This window comes from Wasmannia auropunctata, unplaced genomic scaffold (genome assembly GCF_000956235.1).
Source record: "Wasmannia auropunctata unplaced genomic scaffold, wasmannia.A_1.0 LD336090.1, whole genome shotgun sequence".
Classification (NCBI taxonomy): domain Eukaryota; kingdom Metazoa; phylum Arthropoda; class Insecta; order Hymenoptera; family Formicidae; genus Wasmannia; species Wasmannia auropunctata.
The window spans coordinates 2328969-2351043 of record NW_012026800.1 but is presented as its reverse complement, the minus strand read 5'-3'; the positions used below and the strand labels follow the sequence as shown (position 1 = coordinate 2351043).

Below are 22075 nucleotides of genomic sequence, written 5' to 3'. Positions count from 1 at the left end.
TAAAAGATCTATGAAGATATAAAGGATATAGAAGATTTAGTGAAGATATAGTGAAGAAACGAAAAGAAAAAAACTGAGCTCATCAAAACGATTTTTCTCATTGAGCTTGAGAAAAAGTCAGCTTTGAGAAAATCTGTTCTAACGATGCATATAATTGCTCTCACTCAATTTGCAGATACATCTCCGCTATTTATGATCTCGATCTGCATTATTATTCATGCTAGATCGTACGGCAGGACCCGATATACCTATCGATGCTGTTGCGGTACCGTTCGCGTACCGTTGTTGTTTAGGACGTAGAGCGCGCTACATTCCCCTAGTCTGTATCCCACTAAAAATGCAAGGGGAAGTCACTCTACAACGTTCCAAGGGGGCCGAATAATCCGCTGCCTTCCCTCGTGACACGACGATCGGTGCGTCTGCACCGGTGACGAATGCCCTCGGGGACGCGCGATCGGTATAATTCGTATAATAATATTTCGGCTACCGTCTAGTTACTCCGATTCGACCTGCTCTCCTTTCGCGCATTTGTTCGCGCAACGTTGAAGCGTAACTGCTATCGCCACGGTAGTAGTTTAAATATTGATAAAGCAGTGTGTACGTGTCTTATCGGCGCGAGTTAAAATGCACGGCGCGCGCTATCGATGTCAACTTTCGATTCGACCTTTCCGAGGCTGCGCGACGGCAGATACGAGTCGTCGGGTATGACCTCGCGTATGGAACTCTTCCGTAGATAGCGCGATTTCCATATCCGCTATTCCGTTCCCCGGCCGGGATTTCTTCATCTCCGGGTATCTCTCTCTTTCTCTCTCTCTCTCTCTTTTCCTGCGGCGGCCGATTTCGCGATCGAGGAGAGCCGCACCACGCTCGCAATCGGGTCGCCCGATCGGGACTCATGCGAGGTCTCTCTGTTTGTTCCCAACAGGAAGTAGTCGTTCTCAAATCTAGCGCACTCGTGCGCACACACAACCCGCGCCGCGACACGATTCTCCGCCGTGAGGTCGATCCGTCGGGCCGATAACCCGGGGGAACCTTTTGCGCCCCGCGATGTGACAGTGACAACGTACCGAAACTGGTGTACAATATGCGTGGTTGTGCGCACTGCCGTTGGACCGCCGCGACGTAGACGGTGCGATAGTTGTGAGCGGAGACGCGTCGCGAGAGGGAACGCGCGCCGTGTTCCTCGGCGAGGATGGGCGAATTCGTGAAATAGCAAGAAAGGCAGAGAGAAAGAAAGAAGATTTAGAACAAGAGAAGAGCGAAAGAGAGTAAAGAAGGAAAAAAAAGAGCGAGAAGAAGAGACGTACGCACGCGAGCACGCGGCGTTCTACAGCTGCAGCTGCAGCGCGCGAAGAAGGGAAGAAAGACGAAGAGATGTCGTGGGCCAGCGTGGCCAGTGTCGCTCAACTGGCGGCCTCGCTAGCCCTGCTCCTGAGACTCCTCGTCGCCACGGCGGATCCGATCACGCAGACGACCGACGTCGAGCAAATCTTCGAACGGACGACCTACTTCGTGCCGTTTTCCACGGAGAATGACAGCGATATCGGAGGTAATTCGGCGGGGTCATCTTCATCGGGGGCAGAGAGGCTGGGCCTCTCTCTAGTCTAGAGTTGTGCCTTCCTGTTCGGGGGAAAGCGAGGCGTAGGGTAATAATATAGCAAGAAAAATTATGAGGAATAATTTACGCGTTGATGAATTACGCGAAAATATTAGAAATTGAATATATATAATATGAAATGAGGAGATAGAAATAAAGCATGATAGAGACGAAGAAGCGATATACTTCGAAGTATTATTTTGTAGCATCTTCGTTAGATCGAGGTAGGATAGCGTTTAGCGGATAAGATCTCTCGTTGCGAATACTCTACCGCGAATCCAAATCTCCTTCAATGTGGCGTAAAATTACAACGATACGATATTAGACGATCTGTAAATCCGATCTGCGTGTTGCGTCTGGAAATTGAAGTTATTTACGTTTACGCGTTTCCGATTACCCAAACAGTTGATAATCGAGCGATTGTCACGGTGCAGCGACAATAAAATAAATCGAATGATAACATTAATAACGATAGTGCAAAGAAAATAAGCTCTGAATCTAATTTATATTCGCGCGAGTAAACGCGCCGCGTGTCGCGCGCTCGGAATATGTAAAATCAGTCCAGCCGGTAAAAATCTGGACGCGCGCGAGCGCGCGCGTTTAGCGCGTAATTAATTGGCAAAAACAAATGCACGCGCGCGAGTTTCACTAAGGAAATGCCATGCGGCCGGTTTCGAGTATATTGCGTTGCTCGGCACACGCGACAGCGCGGCGCGGCGGCGGCCGCCGCCGCCGCGTGTCTCGTAATCACCTTGCGAGCATAAGACTGTCCACTCGTGTAATCGACGCTTAACTCATTTCCCGTTCCGTCTCGATTTCGCGGAATGCGACCGGCGGCGACGACGGCGGCGGCGGAGGCGCGCGGCGGTGCAACGTACGTGCGCGCCTCGTTCTCGCACCGCGTGCCGCGCGAAACGCCTTAAAGGACGCGTGCGCCTCCTCCTCGAACCTCGCGATTCGCGCCTACACGATGTGCCACACATCCAAACGATTGCGCAAACGTTTTTTAAATAATGCACACCGACGCGCGCGTGCATACACACGTGCCGCCGCCGCGGTATTATGACACAAGCGTGAATCGTTTGCCGGTTTATTTTGTAACCTCCTTCTCGCGTTGCAATTGCAGCGCGCCGCGCGCGCACTGACTTTGTGCGTCACGGGAAAAAACGATATTTTGCAACATTTTTTTTTATTGCGCGCGTGAAATTCGCCGTAATTGTGGATCGGCCAGCGTATTGTTTGCCAAGCGTAAATGCGTAATAAAATATTTACAACATTGATTCCCCCCCCCTCCCCCCCGCCTCTTCTTCACCCCTTTGTGTTTTCGTACCTAAAAGAGTTGCACACGTCACATCTGCTTTTTTTTTCACGTGCGCGGTGTACAGCATACAGCATGTGCATCGCCATGGCAACGATTATACTTACTGACCTCAAGTGTCGGCGGTGTATAAAATTATGGAAATACGGCCCGTCCGCAGAATTGTCTTCAAGAGCGGCAAAATCGCCGTATTACGCCTCTCTCTCGCGCGCGCGAGAGAGAGATCCGGATATTCTATTTTTACGGCAGGACCAAGGCCGGTATAGCCTAATCCAGACGCGCGTGAATGCATGTCAGGGTCTCGCCATTGTGGATTCAATCATTCCTTGAGAACAACTTTTACGAGGTAAGAAAGTTATTGGCGCGAATAAGCTACAATGTCGAGAAATATTATCTCCGTTATTCGGACTCGCCGAGATAATTAATCTCCTCTCCGTCCAATTAGAAATATCGCACTGGAGAACTTTGGGAAATCCCGTGCATAATAATCAAAACGCATAAATTATTCGATCAATCGAAGTCGCTCCGCTCGCGGAATGAGAGTCGGGGAACTCGGGATAGTTTGCAGCCGCGGATGTAGCGGTGCAAATCGAAGTGCACGCAGGCGTAAGTCCGGCGCACACGAAGCAGGTACCGCGGATTCCTTATCGGCTGTTCCTTTCACTCGTGAACCGTTACTCAGTGGGAACCTATCCTAATAAAAGCACTTTCGCCTACATAGCTATCCGCCGATCCCTCGGTTCCGCGAAACGAACGATAATCCGTAGGACACACGGGCGGACGTGGGGGGTTTCTCTTTCCCTTCGCTCCCCCGCGACGGCCGCGGCGGAAGCGGCGGAAGGCAAGGCGCATCGCCGCTTTGGCACGCGCTTCTCTTTGTCGCGTATAGGTAATCGCTTTCCGGTCTCGCGCGGGATGAGATCATTTCGCGATTTGTCACAGAATCGTGGCTTCGCCGAACATGCAGAGCATCAGCAAAAGTTCTAAGTAGCGTCGACATAGATCGTTTACCACACGCCACGTGCAACGATCGCGACCTTGCGCCTTGCGGAGGCAATTCCCTCCCTTCTCCCGCGTGTAATCGTATTCGTTTTTCAGCCCGATAGTAACACGAGAATGCGAATTCCCCGGCTCGCGTCTCTCTATGCGTGCACAGAGACTCGACATGACATCATCCCGCCGCCGCAGCTCGTAAAGCTTGTAAAAGGTATCTCTCCCGCTCTCCGCGGTCGACACCAGCCTTGCGGTTTTTTATTACACGTCGTTAATCTGTAGCGCGTATATTCGATAAGCACTAAACTGGAGTATCGCACAGGGGATGACAAGGCGAGAACTAACGACCGGCGAAATAAATTCCATGGATAGGAGTCAACGAGAAAAAACGATTTTCTTGTCGCACATTGTCGATAACATTGTCTATGAGTACGATGATTTCATAATCGCGCTTTAAGAAAAGACTTCCTATTATATTCTTATCTTAATTTCGGTAAGAATCTAGTTTCGGTTTATCAATATTACGTATATCTCTTCAAGTATCTCTTCGTTTTCTTATTTTATCTAATCGGTAGGTGCGACAGGATCTCTCTTATATCTACTATACGCGCGTCACTCACGCTCTACTTAAAGCACGTCCGAATGAGCTGTTTAAGCAAGTCTACTGTCAATGGTTTTACGCGGCCGAGGATAGAATGCAAATCAATTTGCATGTTTTATACTGCACACCGCGCGCGGCGTATGGTAATACGCCGCGCGGCAGATGTATGAATATTCAATAAATTTGAACTCTCTTATGAACGCCCGGACTGCCGTTTATTCATCCGTATTATTTATTCTAGAAAATGGAGCTTTAGAAAAATGAAAATACAGTTGGGTCGGGTATCGATATCTGCTGCTGTTACTCGAAGAAAGAGAAAGAGAGAGAATAACAGATAACCGTAAACGTATAGTAATAGACCCGACATGCCAACTGTATCCCGAGTAACAGAAGAGAAAGAGAGAGAGAGAGAAAATCGAGTCATATTCTTTTCTTATCAACGCGACGCGTAGTAAAGAGCGGGATAAGATCCGATATCTCGTATCTCTCTTCCGTTATGTCTGACCCAAACGTGTAACACGCAAAAGACGCGCGGTGCCATAGAAAAGGTGCATAGAATGCGCGGGCACATGCCCGGGTCTATTTCTTTATGTCTATATGTAAATAGCGTGTACGAGGGAGCACGGTTACGGAGGGAGGCGTTCCGACATGACAATGAAAGAATGAAGTAAGGAGAGCTTACCGGAAAGTTCGCTATTTCTGAAGCGCGCTGAATACTTTGTCTCAGCGCCACGACGCACGTCGCGCACGATGATGAGGCCGAGGGGGGGTAAAGGTTAAATCGGTTTATTGTGATGAAAAACGCGCGTGTGTCATTTCGTTTTTTCTTCTCTTCCTTCCAGCGCCGACGAAGCCGGAGAATCTCACCTCTCGGGGAATCACCGGCACCACCATTGGGCTCTCGTGGTCGGAGCCCGAGAATGCCAACGGTGTCATCGCCGGTTATCGCGTCTACTACATGCATTCCAATTACACGGACGTTAAGATGCACTTACCCGACAAATCGGCGGACTCTGCGGACACGTACATCGATTTCCTTCTGAAGGAATTGCGTAAGTATATTATATATATCCGCAAAGATAGTCGCGCGAGAGACGTGCAACTGACGTGCACAAGATTACTTTAAACGATGCCGTCTTCTTATTATCTTATATTCTAAATTATTATTCTGAATCGCGTGAACGAGCCAGCGGATACCCGGACAGCGTTGCGCTTGAGTTTACCTTTTTTTATTTTATTTTAACGCGCATGAACGTTTAACGTCGGTCGACGTGCGCTAGCCAGCCTTTATGCCTCTTTTTTTCTTTTTGTGCGCCAGATAACACGAGATTAACCATGTAATCTTCGCTCGACAGCGAATAGTCGTTACAGCACAGACGACTTACCGGAGATAGGTCGGTGTACTTAGCTTATTGATAAGGAAAGCTCGAACAATTCTTATCGCCCTCACGCACCTTCTTTTTCTCGCGCTCCGACCACTCGGTGCGCATATGTAAATGTATCGCTATAAACAATTCGTTACAAATAATTCGGACGGAGGAGTAACTAATTTAGCGCGCGCGAGTACCTGATTGATATATGGAAAAGGAGGATCCCGACTAACAAAGATCCGATCGGATCACCGGTCACCGTCAAAAATAGCCACTCTCTTCATTCATGAAATTTAATTTGCTCAATTGTTATTCATGACCCGCCTGCCCCGTGTTGCAGACCCGTTCACCGAATACAAGATCTGGGTGAAGGCTTACACGCGGAAGAACGAGGGCGAGCCGTCCGATCAGATCATTCGTAGGACCGACATAACAGGGCCGAGCGCACCGCAGATCTTGAATTTGACTTGCCAATCCCACGAGTCCGTCTACGTTCACTGGGCCAGGCCGGCGAACTTCTGGGGCTCGATCGACTATTACTACATCAATTACCGAAGGGACAATGGGAGATATTACGAGCAGATCGAGCTGATGGCCGACAAAAATCATCTCGAGAGCGGGGTACATTTTACAATTCAATATTTAGCGATAAATCATCACATTGAAGCAACATAGGAAAGATTAACACATTTTGTATATAATATAACGATTTGCAAATAGTTTCGCTATCGATAATAATATCATTAATAAGACAATTCTATTATTTCTTTTTGTTGCTTTCACCTCGTCAGCACGCTGAGAAAAAAAGTCTGATAATAATCAAGCCTAATAGATGATAGTTATTGAAGTTTTGGTGAGATAGTTTCAAACAAATGTTCAGTTAATATAATCAAAATTAACTAAATACTGATTTTATTTTTGTAAATATTAATAATATTTAGTAATTATTATCAAATGGTTGATTGTTATGTTCGATAATATTCACTAAATATTGCACCAATACGCTAAACAGTAAACAAAATACATTTGGTAGCTACTATTGTCCTAGACTTTTTTCTCAGTCGTTCTAACAAAAAGCAATTAGGCGCGCGGCCATAAGAAACGTATGCAAATTCATGCTTGCAGGCGATCATACCCAACCTGACGGTGAACACCGTTTACGAGATCATAGTACGGGGGGCCACCAGGAGCACAATAGACAGCAGCCTGATCATTCAGGGTGACACCTCGATACCAACAAAGGTGCTGGTCACCCGCGACTGCGACAAGATACCACCCTTGATGCGCCGCAGCAGCAAGGACCTGAGCGCGGGCGTGATCGCCGGTATGGTCTGCGCCTGCTTCGCCGTGATGCTGGCGATTACGTCCTTCGTGCTGTGGAAGTAAGTCACGGTTTAACGCACGGCGCGTTATCGCACGTACGGAGGAAACCTTAGCTGCATCCGGACCGCCGCCGCTGCGCCGGCCCGGGCGATACATTTCCGCGTCGCGCGCCGACGAGCGCAGCCGCGCGCGAAAAAGGAAGAAAAAAAGCAAAAAAAAATCGAGACTCTTCTTTGTGCGTATCATATAAAGATTGCCTGTCTCTCTTGTAACGTCTTTTTAAACTTCCGATCTTTTATCCGGGCGATCGCTGTGATACGCGTTGAACAAAGCCTTCGCCATCTTTTCCTTTACGTAATTACCATATAATTACAACATCGAGATTAACCGGCGATTAATTAACAAATTAATAACTTCTTCATCGCGGCCGGATGCAAAATACATTACACAGTCGAAAGGCTTTAGAATGAAAAACCACAAAACGGAAAAGTGACAAAACGACTCGAGAGACTATATACTACTTTCTCCCGCTGCAACGGATTCGAGTTACGCTTTACAGTTACGGCCGATCTTGCCAAGTATTATTTCGCATCGCCGACGTTTCACTTCCGCTCGGGCTGTGCGCCGGCCGATCTAAACGCTACAAATGATCCGTCATTTTTGTTAGCTGGAAATTGTCGACCGGACGATATCGGAGTGCGAGCCGCGCGTGCCTGGATCGCGAATCGCATTTCGAGTGCGGGCAATTAGAAAGTTCCCGGCGAGCAAGCGATGCAATCATGCGCACCTTCGCACGCACCCGCGCAACCATTTTTTTTCCCATTCAGGCTTTCCCGCTTGATTTCCCGCTGCAGTCCGTATTGTCCTGGCAACCACTTCTTTATCCTCCGATTACCTCGTTCTCGGAAGAAGTTTCTACGGTACTTAATTAAATTCCTACGCTATATTTCACTTTATAAATTAATATCATGGAAATCAAGTGATTTCATATAAATATATTCGTAAAGAATATTTTTCAAATTAAATAAAATGAGTTTTTACAATTTTACTTTAAATTAAATTTGTTATCGTCAATCGCGATGCACAATACAAATTATTTGAATGTATGTACGATTATTAAAGCCGATTATTAAAAAGTTGCAATGCTTTTTTCAATGGTTTTTGGAACGCACGAAAATTTTGAAAATGCGCACCACTTTCTAGATGCGTTATGGTAGTGGTTTGCATTTTCAAAATTTTTGCGCGTTCCAAAAACCGCTGACAAAAGGTGTTGCCTTTTAGTAACCTGTGCATACATTATTCTTGTAGAGTGTAGACGTCTGAAGCTATTTTTAAATCGCACCTCTCTCTCTCTCTCTCTCTCACCTCTCTCTTTCTCTCTTTAGCAACGAATTTTTATCGAACATAATTTACGGAACGCACTGTACGAAGTGCCAAGATATACGATACGTATTTCAATATATCCTGACGCTCTCTCGCTCTTACGTCTCTCTCGCGTTATCGCGAGATAACGAGCGGTGACAAGGCCTAAGTATGCTCTTACAGTCACCGGAGCCACTCGTGGTGCGCGGCGGTGCGGAGCGGAGCGGAGCGGAGCCGAGGCAACGCAGCGTGACGCTACGCCACGCCACGCACCCGACCGCGCCGAGCTTCTAGACTCTTGCGAGCCGCGAGCGAGAACGCGTGTGCCGTGCGTGTCCCACGAGAGAAGGAGGTTTCCGTTCTTTCTCATCTCCGCTCCTCGCGTCAGTGTGTCTCGGGTGACGTTCGGGAACGACGTGAGCGGTAACGCGAGTGATGTGCGAAGGACCGGCCGTGGCTGATGACAAGCTCATTTTCTGGGTCACGGACGAGGTCCGGCCTAATCATTATTCATTTCGCAAGCACGTTCGTTGATTCGCGGGCGGCCTCGCCTGTATGATGGATGCTGTCGCTAAGATTATGCCGCCGAAATCGAAATGAAGAAGTTTTTCCGTAACTTGTAAGTTTCGCTCGAGCGGAGTCCACCGATCTCTCCGGACGTGTCGTACACGAAGGAATGTGTTATCGGCATTGATTTTGATGTATCAATATTTGATCGTTGCTATCTGCCCAACCCACACACGTGTTCCTCATCGATATTACAAGCTCGGCGGCGCGGATATACTTGCTTGAATAATTCGTATGGAACGCGATTCTTTTATTATTTAACGCGGTTTACAGACGATACGTATACGCTTGAAAATTGTTTTAAAAAAAAAAACAATTGTTTTTTAATAAAATAATAATAGTATGAATAAAAACGAAAGAGTTTCTAAACTTTCTAGAGATGCGCTCTGAGAAAGGAACAGATATATCTAAACGTACCTTTTTCTTTTCTTATTTAGACCGATCTTCAGGAAATGCTTCCACACTGCCTACTATTACCTGGACTACCCGCCGCGGAACGTTCCCACCCTTCAAGAATGGGAGAACAGCGAGCAGGACGGCGAGAGGACCGCCGTGGCGGTCCAGCAATTCGTTCAGCACGTCGCGAGCCTTCACGCCGACGGTGACATCGGCTTCAGCAAAGAATACGAGCTGATACAGTCCGAGACCGGCGATTATACCGTGGAGAATTCCCAGTTCGCTGAGAATAAGGCCAAGAACAGATACTTGAATATACTCGCGTGTAAGTAGCCATTGACGTATATCGGTTCGCTCGTGCGCGCGCTGTCGTAATATTTACAAACGAAAGGAAACATCTTAATATAGAACCGGTAATGCCGCCGCTCTCGTCCCGCACGACGCCCCGCGCGAGTGCGTCCAGTTTTCTAAAGGATGGGCGTCCACTCGCCGCGGCGCGACGTGAATACGTATATTCGCGCGCTCCGGTTTATGATTTATTTTAGTTCCTCTGTCTGACCCCTCAGTCGCTGACCCCCTACTGTCGATACCATCTAGCGCTGAAATTATGACGTATCATTATCAATTTCGACGACAAGAAATTAAAGCTCGAGATAGACTTATCGGTCGGATAACAACAAATTCGTTCGCGGGAATGAAGTAGAATTTTCGACGAGAATAATACCGTCGCATATATACACACTTACTGAATGAAATTATACTGAATGGAACAATCGGCATGATCTCACAGTTAAAATGAGACAATGTAAGATGTGTCTCGATTTTCTTGAATAGCACGCTGATTTTTAATCGCGTCGCGTCGGACCGATAAGTGGACAATCGTGTAGTAGCGCGATTTAAAACCCGGTATTTTTAGTAACCGAGTAATAAATTATAATCATGGAAATTACGGCTGAAATGAAAATGTGAAGTCGTCCCCTTAACTCCATTGTGAAATGACTAATCTCCACTCCTTTGCGTTATTATCATTAGACGACCACACGCGCGTGCAATTGCTCTCCTGCGGCGGTGGGCCGCCTAAAAAGGGCCAGGATTACGTTAACGCGAATTACATCGACGGATGGCAAAGGGCGCGAGCTTACATCGGCACTCAAGGCCCGCTCCCGCCTACGTTCGACGGCTTTTGGCGGATGGTTTGGGAGCAGCGCGTATCAATAGTCGTAATGATTACCAATCTGGTCGAGCGCGGTCGCGTAAGTATAAAGTTGATATCGATATTTATTTTTAACAACCAAAAGTTACGTAACAAAGTGCTGAAAAAGAACTGAATAGATATAATCTGGAAAAATAAATCATTCACACGCTTGGCTTGCTATAATTACGTTGAAGAAATACGATTTATCGAAATATTATGAAGAAATCTGATTTGTCGAATTGTTGTTGTCATGAATTATTGTTGCTTCTTGTAGAGGAAATGTGATATGTATTGGCCCAAGGAGGGGACCGAGACGTACGGTTACATTCAAGTAACTTTAGTGAGGGAGGATATTATGGCCACGTACACCATCCGTACTCTTCAAATTCGGCATTTAAAGGTATATGTTTAGAATTAGAATGCACGCGCGCTTAAAGCATTCCTCGGTGAGGAGTGGACGTGGGGAGGAGCATTCGTAGCGAAATCAAGAGCCAATAATCGAATAATCATCCCAATGAGAAATTCTTTCTTGGATTTTTAAGCAGATCAAAAAGAAGAAAAATGGGACCAATATGGGCGAGCGCACTATATGGCAGTACCACTACACCAGCTGGCCCGATCACGGCGTGCCCGATCATCCATTACCCGTTCTGAGCTTCATCCGCAAATCGTCCAACGCTAATCCGCCCGAGGCCGGACCCATCGTGGTCCATTGCAGGTGAAAATTGCATTTTAATGAACAATTTTCAAATAACAAGGACTTTTAACCCTTTGCGTCATGACGGAACGCTCAGCGTCCCACCTTTTGCCGCTCAGTTTTTTATTATTTTGATAAAGCAGTCAAAATTTGTGCTTTGTTTTGAAAAAATGTATTTTCTATTATTATCAATATCAAAACGGTAATTTGGCACTTGTTTAAGATATCTTAAAGTATTTTTCAGAAATTTTTTCACATTATTTTGCTACGTTGTTTTTTTTTATTATAAAAGAATAATCTTTGAAAAATATGACAAAATCGATAATTTCTATTAAATTTTAAATCCAAATAAATAGTTTGAATATCTTTTATAATGGTGTTTTAGGGATTTTTTTATCACGAAATGCTAATCTATGATCAAAATTATCAAATTAAATTCAAAATGACAGAACCGGTATGATAGATTAAAATAAAAAAAATTTTGAATTGTAAAATTCTGACTTCTAATTCGTAATCAGCGACCTTTAAAAAATCCCTGGGTACAAAGTTTTAAAAAAATCGGTCTTATACAAAAATTCATGACACAAAGAATTAATTTGACGTTGCACTCTTCGAATCTTTTTCAATATTATTTTAAATTTCTATCTTTATCGATAAAAGGAGATATCACTTCCTCTATTTGACATACGAAATTATTTCTTTCTTTCAGCGCCGGCGTCGGACGTACCGGAACGTACATCGTGATCGACGCCATGCTGAAGCAGGCTAAAGCCAAGGACGAGATCAACGTGTTTGGTTTCCTCAAGCACATCCGCACTCAGAGAAACTTCCTGGTGCAAACGGAGGAGCAGTACATCTTTATTCACGACGCCTTGCAGGAAGCGATCGAGAGCGGCGAGACCAACATCGACGCCAATAACTTAATAAAGCACATTCAAGACATGCTGTGCCCATCGAATAACAAGACTGACGCGTGGAACAACATCGAAGCTCAATACAAGGTAAACTGATTTCTCCTTGAATTTGTCGATGCACGGTGAACGTTGTGAATCACCTAATCTAATAATTTACTCGCTTCTCTGTAGTTGGTGACGTCGTGGAAACCTAAGGACTTCAATCTCGTATCCGCCACCAAAGCGTGTAACGTCAACAAGAATCGTAACATGGACATTGTCCCGATCGAGAACGCGCGCGTTCACCTGACGCCGAAACCGGGCGTCGATGGAAGCGACTATATAAACGCGACATGGGTTTCAGGTAGGTATATCAATCCGTGGCTTTCCTCTTATCGAGGAACTGCATAACAATTGACATCCTTTGAATTCCTCGTTGTGGCTGCTGTGCGATAATTTTTATTACTCCGGTCGGCGCTATTTTGCGATTTATGCCACACGTCGATCTCACGTTGCCGGAATTTGCGAAAGTGCCAAACCAAACGATAAAACGCGTGTGGTATTTCCAGGCTTTCAACGCAACCGCGAGTTTATCATAACGCAGCATCCGATGGAGAGCACCATAATGGAGTTCTGGCAAATGATGTGGGACCACAATGCGCAGACCATCGTTATGTTAACTCAATGCGACGAGGTACGTGAATAATACGTTTCGAAGTATAAAATAATCGTATAAAAGAAATGAGGCCTTTGTAATAAAGATTGCTGATCCGACAGGAGTATCCGGAGTTCTGGCCCATCGAAGGAAAGGATCTCGAGTCCGAGACGTTCCGAGTGCGACTCTGCGGAACGAAGGAGACTGTCAACGGGACGATCCTGCTGGAGGTCGCGGTTCGATCGTTGCAGGATGATTACGAGCTCAGCGCCAGGATCGTGCAAGCGCCGTCGAATCAGAGCGGTCTGTGGCCGCACAACAACAATCCGAAGACCTTCGTCAGCATCATCCAGGACTTTCATCGGGATTATCAGAACGGTCCTATCGTCGTGATGGACAGGTGTGTCAAACGGACAGAAAATTTCATTCTTGCTAACTCGCGTGGCGATTCCGCAATTGATCACTTAAGCGAACAAATCTCATATCATTATTACACACTTTAGGTACGGTGGAGTCGAGGCTGCGCTCTTCGTTCTGCTGACCACACTGAACAAGCAATTGGAATTCGAGCAAAGCGCCGACATCTACATGTTCGCGAAGCTGCTTTACATGAAGCGACCTGGCGTTTTCCGCTCGAAGGTGAGCCCGCACCGTCAAGTCGAAACACTTAGTAGTTTTTAGCCGCATACGCGCGATTAAAAGGGGAAAGTATATTTATTTTCGCAAATCGTTTATCGCTCGCAGGAGGATTACATATTGCTGTACCAGTGTCTGGAGTCCATGCTGTCGACGAAAGGCCGCGCGGAGCCGGATCTGTACGCCATGGCGAACGGGCACGTCGCTACGCTCAACGACCCGAACGAGATCAGGTCGGCCTCGTCGATGCAACACATGCCGCTAGATTATCCATCCAAGTCATCCGTCATTCGCGAATACGCGACCGTAGAAGTCAGTTCCGAATACCTGTCCGACTATACCATTCCCATACGCGTGGACCACCCGATCGAGTCGTCCAGCAGCCGTGGGAGCGAGCCCTGTCTCTCCTCCCACGGCGGCAGCAACGATCACGTAGTACCGTCGGAGAAAAGCATGGTGGTGTCGCAGAGAAACATTAGCTATCATAATCATCCGCCATCCGGCGTCTCCGTAATGGTCGATGCTAACGGTTATATCACAAATGGCAGCATGCGCGTACCCACCGACAGTACGGAGCCCAGCTGTAAGATGATGCCGCAATGATGCCGGCCTATCTTCGGTTGCAGCGCACCCTCACGAAGGTCGGCCCCGCTGTAATCGAGACTGCACCGAATGCCGCAAGTTTAATCACGACCTGGTAAGTGCCACGCGCCGAATCCTCCCCCCCCTCCTCCCCCGAGATGCACGACACGTAAGAGAAAATGTATTTTCTTCACGCAGACTGATCCCCCCGCGTCCGCGGAGGAGGTGTGACAGTTCGCATCCAAGGGAGAACTGGAGGATCTTCGAGCGGATTTCTTAGTGTACATAGAGCTAACGTGAATGTTAAGAGAAACAAAAAGAAAAAAAAAGAATCGAGAGAGAAACGCGAGGGAGAGAAATTTCGGTGAGGAAACCCGGTTTTCCGGCGCGTGAACGGACAGTGCCAAAACAAAGAGACAATGTTGCCGCCGATGCACGCCGGATGGGCGATGCCTATCACTCTTGTCCGTCGCGTAAGTTTACGTTGTTCAGTCTTATTTTGTATATATTGCATATACATATATATATATATATAAAATTATCGATATACACAACACACACGTACGCTCGCGCCGTATATGCATAATACGTATAAGTGCATACACTCACATACACGCTACATAAAACAAAAAAATATATAAATATAAATATATTATATATATATATATATATACATGTGTAGGAAAATTTGTGTGCGTGTGTGTGTGCGTGCGTGCGTGCGTGCGTGCGCGCGTGTAAATATACACGCACGTCGAAAATCCGACAGCTCCGAGTTGCCAAAGAAATCATTACGATAGCCTAATTGTTAGGACGATATTACCGCGCGCGGAGATGGGTGTGTACATATATAATATATCATATACGTATACACGTGTATCCACAACTATTCTACGTGTCTTAGTTTATTATACACATTCGCGGAAGGGGTTGGGGGAGGGGGGGGTACACCCAGTCGGAGCGAGAAGCTTCGCGCACACATACACACACACATACACACACAAACACGAATCGGCGATTGTCACGCGTGATATAACGAAATTCAATTTATTATTAAGCGTCTGCCCTCTCTCGTTTTTCATCCACTTCGATTAGCGGCCCCAACACACAACGAGCCCACGCGACGATGCACGGCTTGCCGTGCTTGCTACTGCCATTTATAGCTAGCGACGATCACCCGGATGATCGGCCGCCAAGGGTAGGGGGCGGGGGTGTGATCGTCATCGATCGTCTATCGTTAAAATTAAGCTCGGACGAGCGATTTCGCGCGTAGGTCGCTCGACGCACGCGACTCAAATCAAAACTAACGTGTGTAGCAAGCGTGATATCGTGTTGCCGCGTGTGTACAAATTCGCTTCACGTCCGCGGAACATCCGTAAAAACGAATCGAAACGCACAACTTCGTAGGAGACTATGCTTTTTGATAACGTCTAAAACGCGCAACGTTACTCGTAGGGTGCGATCTCCCTATTATGAAAAATAGCGGGGACTTTTTTTTTATATAGGTGACGTTCACGTAAAGAACCGAAGCGGAGGCCGAAATTCTCTGGCGGAATTAATTATTGAAAGAGAAAGTGACACCGGAACGGTGTCGACTCGCGCTTACTCTTTAATTAAAAATCATAAAGTAACGTAACTCTTTTAACGGTGATGACAATCGCGATATTTTAATTTATACCGTCGCCATGTATCTTGTACCACGGGAACCACGAAACGAAATAGAGCTAAGCGGTACTTTAAACATCCAACTTTTGCATTTCGTATAACACCAAGATCATTATAGCTGTCACGTCGCGAAGAAATTGTTCATCAATCAGTCGATCGGATAATTAATTTCACGTTACCGTAAAGCTTATTAAGCCGCTACTTGCATGACACTAGCCAGCGTGACGAATGATAGTTAGCGAAAATTAAATTGTACAAATTGCGTATGCGTCTCTGCAAGATAATGTTTAATTCTATCGTTTGTCGCTAAGTTTTTAAGCGGAAGGAACACGAGGCTTAGGAGACCGCAGAAAAGATCGAGAATCAACAGATTCTCTTCAGAATCGAAGCTAGAACGCGAAAGTTAGCCGTTTTCCTTGCGTGCAAAGATACTCATCGCGCATCACGTACTGATTTACAAAATGTGTCTTATCGATTACTCGTCACCGCGCGTCACAAAGCGCAGTCAGATATACTTTGCGAAGTGTACATACGTTCTGTCGCTTGGCCTAACTCGTACAGTACAAATTAGTCTCTACTCTTCTTTGAAAGACTACTCATTTAAGTTTTAACAATGAGCAATTACGTGCAGGAGACTCAAAACCGGTTTGTTTCAACTTGCCGAAAAACTAATGTTATAATTAAGTAACCATTCTAATAATAACCGCGATAAGCGTTAGTCAATACTATCGGACGACGTTCCTCCATGATAATCGACAACGTTGTCAGTCAACTCGGATTTTCGCGTCGCGGAAAAAGAGGGGAAAAAAACGAAATAGAATAAAAAAAAACAGAACAGTTCCTCGCGAAACGCGCGCCCAGGTTCACGTCGCATCAATTACACGAGTGCGTGGTGTAATCGCGAAAAACTGACATAATCGTCCGCCTGAATCGCCTTCGGACGAAGTAGAACCGCTGGACGAAAGGGAGAGAGCAGAGGCAACGAGTACAAAGTGGACGAAGTCGGAAAATAAAAAAGAAACGCGTGCAGGAAAGTAAAAGGGAGCAGTGACTCTACACGTTCTGTTTGGTCAACCCGCTGTGATTAGCTACGCGAGAAAATGGTACACGGAGAAAATCGCTTTTTATCATCGATACGTGGAGTCGTCACGATTAGGAACACCAGTACGGACACAAGAGTGATTGTCGAATCGTTCGGGAAAATTAGGACGAAAATCGATTTATCGAGTCGCGCGTTCGTCTCGCGACGTTTTGTGGGATCGCGGGAGCGTGAAAATGGAGGTCTTCATCGAAAGGGACGGCGTATTGACTGTTGCTGTTCCTTTCGCGCAAAGAAAGTCACTCTTTCGAGAAGCTCACGAGAGATAGCGGATAGATTACGCGAATAAAGCAAGCGCACTTCCGGAACGGACCGAGCGTACCTATCATCTTCGCGACAGCGTTCGTCCACCGGACGCGGTGGACCGGTGTACATACGTGGTCTACCAGCCTCGATTGATCACCAACTAACTCATACGTACGAATGGAACACCTATCGAACACTTATCGTCTAATCTAGAGATTACTATGTATATGTATAAAGAACGTGTCTTTTAGTTAACGCCGTTAATAACTTATGTAAGTCACCGAGAGAAACGGAAGCGAGAAGCGATATTATTGTATCATACCTACATATACACGTACACACGCACGCACACATATGTACACGAGAAGCTACGCCGAAGTGGTAGATGCACACCTGACTGACGGACAGCTCACACGAACACGATCGTCGCGCTAATATTCGAGATGAAGAAGAAGAAATATAAATATATATATATAAATATTTATGATATGAATGGCGATCCGGAGAGTAAGATTAATTGTGCGGGCGTGGCGGACGAGGAATCGCGCCCCGTCTTTCGATCGGATTTAACGAGACGGAAGACAATGCCATATAGAAAGAGAGTTGTGAGAAACGGCGCTCGCACGTCCCGCGGGCGCGACCCTGTACAGTTATAGAGCGATACCTCGTCGCGCACGTGCACAAGAGATGCGATCTTATATTGTATTTTACGATATTACACGATTATATGTGTACGTACCTACATGGATAAACGCAAAATAGACGTCTAATGAGGTGTGAGTAAAGCCGTAAGGGGGTGCGATCCGGAGAGGATGAGAGAAGGGGGCGGGGGGAGGGGGCGTGCGCGGCCGCCCGCGTATAATTCGATGATAAAATAGGTGGTGTGTATAGATAATGTAGACTCTAGTCAACATAATATTTGTAAGATGACGCACACACACATTGTCTCGTTCGTTTTCACACCGTTAGTTCGCATCTAGCTCCCCTTGGCTCTTGATTTTCTATTTCTTAATCTCTTTCCTTCCTACGTCGTCCGCTATATACGCCACGATCGAGACGAGTGAAACGATTGAAAACTGCGTTTTCCCGATGTCGTTCGTTCGCCGGAACGGCCGGCCATAAAACGGCTTTGCCGAGAGGGATGAGGGGGGAGGGGGGGGGAAGGGGCAATCATTTTCCTTCTTGTTAATCCCATTTCGAAACGAGCTCTTCTACGAGAGAAAGAGAAAGAGAATGGTTCGCCGATATTAATCGCGGATAATTTCGAAAGTCTTACGACAAGGTGGACGTAAAGGGGTAATCGAGCTCCAGCGCGTTCGTCGGAATTTCTTTTCTTTTACATCCTCAGTATAACAAAGACTGCGACTGTATAACTGTAGTATTCGCGCGGACCACACGTGGAGGGGAATGCGAAACGGTCTCTCGTTCCGAGTTGGTTTTATGTGATATATATACGTACGTATGTGCATATGTGTATTTTATTAAGTGAAAAGAAAGAAAAAAAAAACGCACACACACCGGAAGCGGATCGGGGAGCGGTTCGGGACGGTTCGGGATTGCGCGGATCTCGTTGGCGCGCAGTCGTTCAGAGAGAGAGTCTGTTACTTATACAAAATATGTATATCCAGCGAGAGATATATATTATATACATATATATATATATATATATATAGAACTGAATGTGTTTAAAACAGAGGATGTATATGTCGAATGCCTATCGAAACTTCAATAGACAACCGTGAAAAATCTCACACTTCGATTGTTTCATAACATAAGTTGCCACGATTTGTAACTTTATAATTATCATTTGTAAAGAATCGCCGCACACGACGGAGGGGCGAGAGGGGGAGTAGGCTCTCTCCTCCCCTCCGAGTCCAAACGTAAGCACCTACGGCCTACGGTAAACTGTAAAAAAAAAAAGAAGACGGGGAAAGCTGTTTATACGTATACTCACGATGATGTTTAACGTGCATTAACGATCGGTCGATCCACGTCGCAGGTAAAGCCGAGATCGGCTAATGTACGTAAAAAACTGTAGCGGTAGGGAAGTTCAGGGGAGGGTCCCGAGAGACAACGGGGTATATTCACGAATCCGCGCCATGCCCGATTGATATCCGACGAGAGAGAAAGAAAGAGAGAGAGAGATTTACGCGAAGCCAATACGTAAAAAACGACAGTCAAGACTGCCAAACAAGTACCTACGAGAACATTCCTTCCTTTCTCTTTACCCCTTTTCCTTAACTCTTTCGCTATGGCATCTACGGCAGACGAGAATTCACGGTGTATATTTCCTTTCGATTCGATTTAGAAACAAAAGTTGAAATCTCATGAATGAATTACAAGAAACTTCCTTTCTACGCTGGAAATGTAGCAGTTGTCAAATTAGTGATTTAGCAGTGATCGAGCGGTCGCGAGAGATGTCGAGCGTTTGCAATTATTAATTGATGTATTTCCGTCTGTATAAATAAGAGGAGAGAACTGTAATTATTATTGACTTCAGAAAGTGCACGAGAGAGAGAGAGAGAGAGAGAGGATAATGCAAATATCAATTATAATAATTAATTCGCAATGTGTATTTTCGTTTGTACATAAAACGCGAAGAGACGACTATATTATATTATATTATCTCCTTGAAAGCACGAGAATAATGCAGGTATCACTGGCGCATTACTGTCAAGCGATTGTACCAGTAGCGAAAGAGTTAATCTCCGAGCATAGCGACCGCACTGCCTTCGATAGAATTTTTAACAAATCGATTCTCTGACCGTCGCTCGGGAGTGAAGATCATTCGCGCCTAGAGAGAGAGATAGAGAGAGAGAGAGAGAAAGAGGAGAGGACGAATCGCGTGACGTGTTAAAGCGCGAAGCACGAATATAGAAAAGAAATCAAAAAAAGCTCTGTTTCTCTGTTCCTACGACGTCACGCGAGTCATCCTTGTCGCGACGTACGCGCGGCTCATCAATTAATTATATTGAAATCACTGAGCGACAAACGCGTCAATGAGCCGCGAAGAACACAATGAACGCTGGTCTAATGCGGTTTTCCACCAAACTCTAATTACTCGACATACAGTACGTATCTCAACGAAAAAAAAAAAACGTAAGGAAAACAAAAGAAAAAAAAGGAGGAAACAAAAAGACAGAGAAATTTTAGAGAGGTTTAAACCGGATATAATGATTGCGATATCAGTCATTATGTGCGATAGTATTACTCGTTTTTTTAACTGTACGCTTCATTCGAGAAGAATTGTCCGTGCTTAAGAACATATACGTCTAATAAATAGTTTGCGAGAAATTTCCAACTGGTCAAATCAGCCAAGTTTCACTCACCAGCGCGCCATCGTGGGCCTTCGTCGTTGCGCCGATCCGGATTTAGCTGCTTCCTAACAATAAAGACGCAACAATTCAATAACCGCAATTAATTAATTAAGCTGTCGCAAACGCGATAACTAAATTTATTGCGACACACTCATTATTAAAGATTCTATTATCGAGTTTCTTAATTATCTATGCAATTTTCTTTTTTATTATTATTTCATATCGAAGTAAATTATCATATTGACAGTACGCATTCAGAAAAATGCATTTCGTTAATTACACAAAAGTTGATCAACTATAATGGTAAAAAAAAACACATGGAAATATCTATTAAAATTATACTCATTTTTACAAAGAAAATATGAAATATTTTTCCAATTTATAGTTGAATGATATGAAACAATATGAAATTTTTTTACATGACGATGGAATATGCGAGAGGTATTGTTATACTAAATAAGAAAAATGCATTTTTTTTCATTTCCGTATAGAAAAGCATTTTGTGCAAACGTAAAAATTCTCCTTTCACTCGGTATTTACTGCAATCGATTGGCTATGATTATATATAATAATATACTTCTTACTCGAATCTGTATGCGGTTTTTTGTTGCTATAATCAATCCGTCTGCGATAACGAAGTGTAGGAGATGAGCGACGATTGTTTACTGCTTGATTGAACTGAAACTAACTATATTTGATGCAAGATTTGCAAGTAAGTATTGTTTGACTATAATAATAAGAAATAATTACGTTTAAATGTATGAAAATTGTACGTCATGCGGGATGTGACGTGGGGATGTGGAAATAGACGAAGGTGCAGCCATTCCCTCCTATTTCTTTTTTCTACAAAAATAAGTCTTTATTTGTAAACGAAGTCTTTGACAGAGTAGTTTCACTCCAAAAGACGAACATTCAGAGATCTAGATTCTGTAGAGCGACGTTGGCAATCGCGAGAATCTCAGTGGCGAGAAATCGTAACTTACTTGACTTAATAACACTCATGTTTTGGCAATACTTCGCTTATTTAAATCTTTCACATTTTTTTGGGGCTTCCTTTAAATTCCATTTTTTTTTGGTTTCGATATTTGATTAAAAACACTTAGACGGTGATAGTGAAATCCTTGGGCGATTTGGAGAGCGAGCTGTTCGAGTGCAGGCCGCTCGGTAGCCGCTTCCTGTGCAGCTTCAGCTTCATGTCGATGTCGCACTCGGCCTCACTGGTCTCGTGAACGTCGGTGAAGCCGCTCGGTGGCTTCAATTCCAACGTAGACAGCTCGCTGCCCCAGTCGTCGTCTCTCCTCATCATTCTGAACGTGCCCGCCGGCTCCTCCAGGAGGCAGAGCGACTCTACGGACTTCCTGGTGCTCGGCGGGCCCTTCTCCAGCCTGTCGTAGGAACCAGGACGCACCGGACGACTCGGCGACGCTCCTCGCGAGCACGAATGCACTCCGGACTCCGATAGCTTCAGCACCGGTCGCAGAATGCCGGGGATGCGACCGTCGATCGCGACGTCGATCGCGCCGCGACTCCTGCGAGGATACAGGTCGGCGTTTTAAGTGCATTGAA

General features: G+C 45.6%; 2 protein-coding genes across 13 annotated transcripts in view; one reads left to right on the top strand and one right to left on the bottom strand.

The window, feature by feature from the left end:
* Positions 1 to 14804, top strand: part of LOC105447892 (tyrosine-protein phosphatase 99A) — a 279292-nt gene extending 264488 nt beyond the window's left edge. For 6 of the 12 annotated variants that reach the window (XM_011686173.1, XM_011686170.1, XM_011686171.1 and 3 more), the window contains exons 2-16: positions 926 to 1549; positions 5352 to 5561; positions 6220 to 6500; positions 7005 to 7261; positions 9569 to 9852; positions 10560 to 10780; positions 10997 to 11122; positions 11265 to 11440; positions 12129 to 12420; positions 12505 to 12676; positions 12882 to 13006; positions 13090 to 13367; positions 13471 to 13606; positions 13712 to 14300; positions 14384 to 14800. In XM_011686173.1, coding sequence (XP_011684475.1) covers positions 1375 to 1549; positions 5352 to 5561; positions 6220 to 6500; positions 7005 to 7261; positions 9569 to 9852; positions 10560 to 10780; positions 10997 to 11122; positions 11265 to 11440; positions 12129 to 12420; positions 12505 to 12676; positions 12882 to 13006; positions 13090 to 13367; positions 13471 to 13606; positions 13712 to 14206 — 3228 coding nt within the window. In that variant the 5' untranslated portion in view covers positions 926 to 1374 and the 3' untranslated portion in view covers positions 14207 to 14300; positions 14384 to 14800. Of the gene's footprint in view, positions 1 to 925; positions 1550 to 5351; positions 5562 to 6219; positions 6501 to 7004; positions 7262 to 9568; positions 9853 to 10559; positions 10781 to 10996; positions 11123 to 11264; positions 11441 to 12128; positions 12421 to 12504; positions 12677 to 12881; positions 13007 to 13089; positions 13368 to 13470; positions 13607 to 13711; positions 14301 to 14383 lie in introns of all 12 variants that reach the window. The other 6 variants (XM_011686167.1, XM_011686165.1, XM_011686164.1 and 3 more) reach the window with 3 other exon arrangements.
* A 6542-nt stretch (positions 14805 to 21346) lies between these two features.
* Positions 21347 to 22075, bottom strand: part of LOC105448067 (Down syndrome cell adhesion molecule-like protein Dscam2) — an 80817-nt gene continuing 80088 nt past the window's right edge. Inside the window, exon 28 of the mRNA XM_011686430.1 lies at positions 21347 to 22038. Within this exon, the coding sequence (XP_011684732.1) occupies positions 21609 to 22038 (430 nt within the window). The 3' untranslated portion in view covers positions 21347 to 21608. The remainder of the gene's footprint in view (positions 22039 to 22075) is intronic.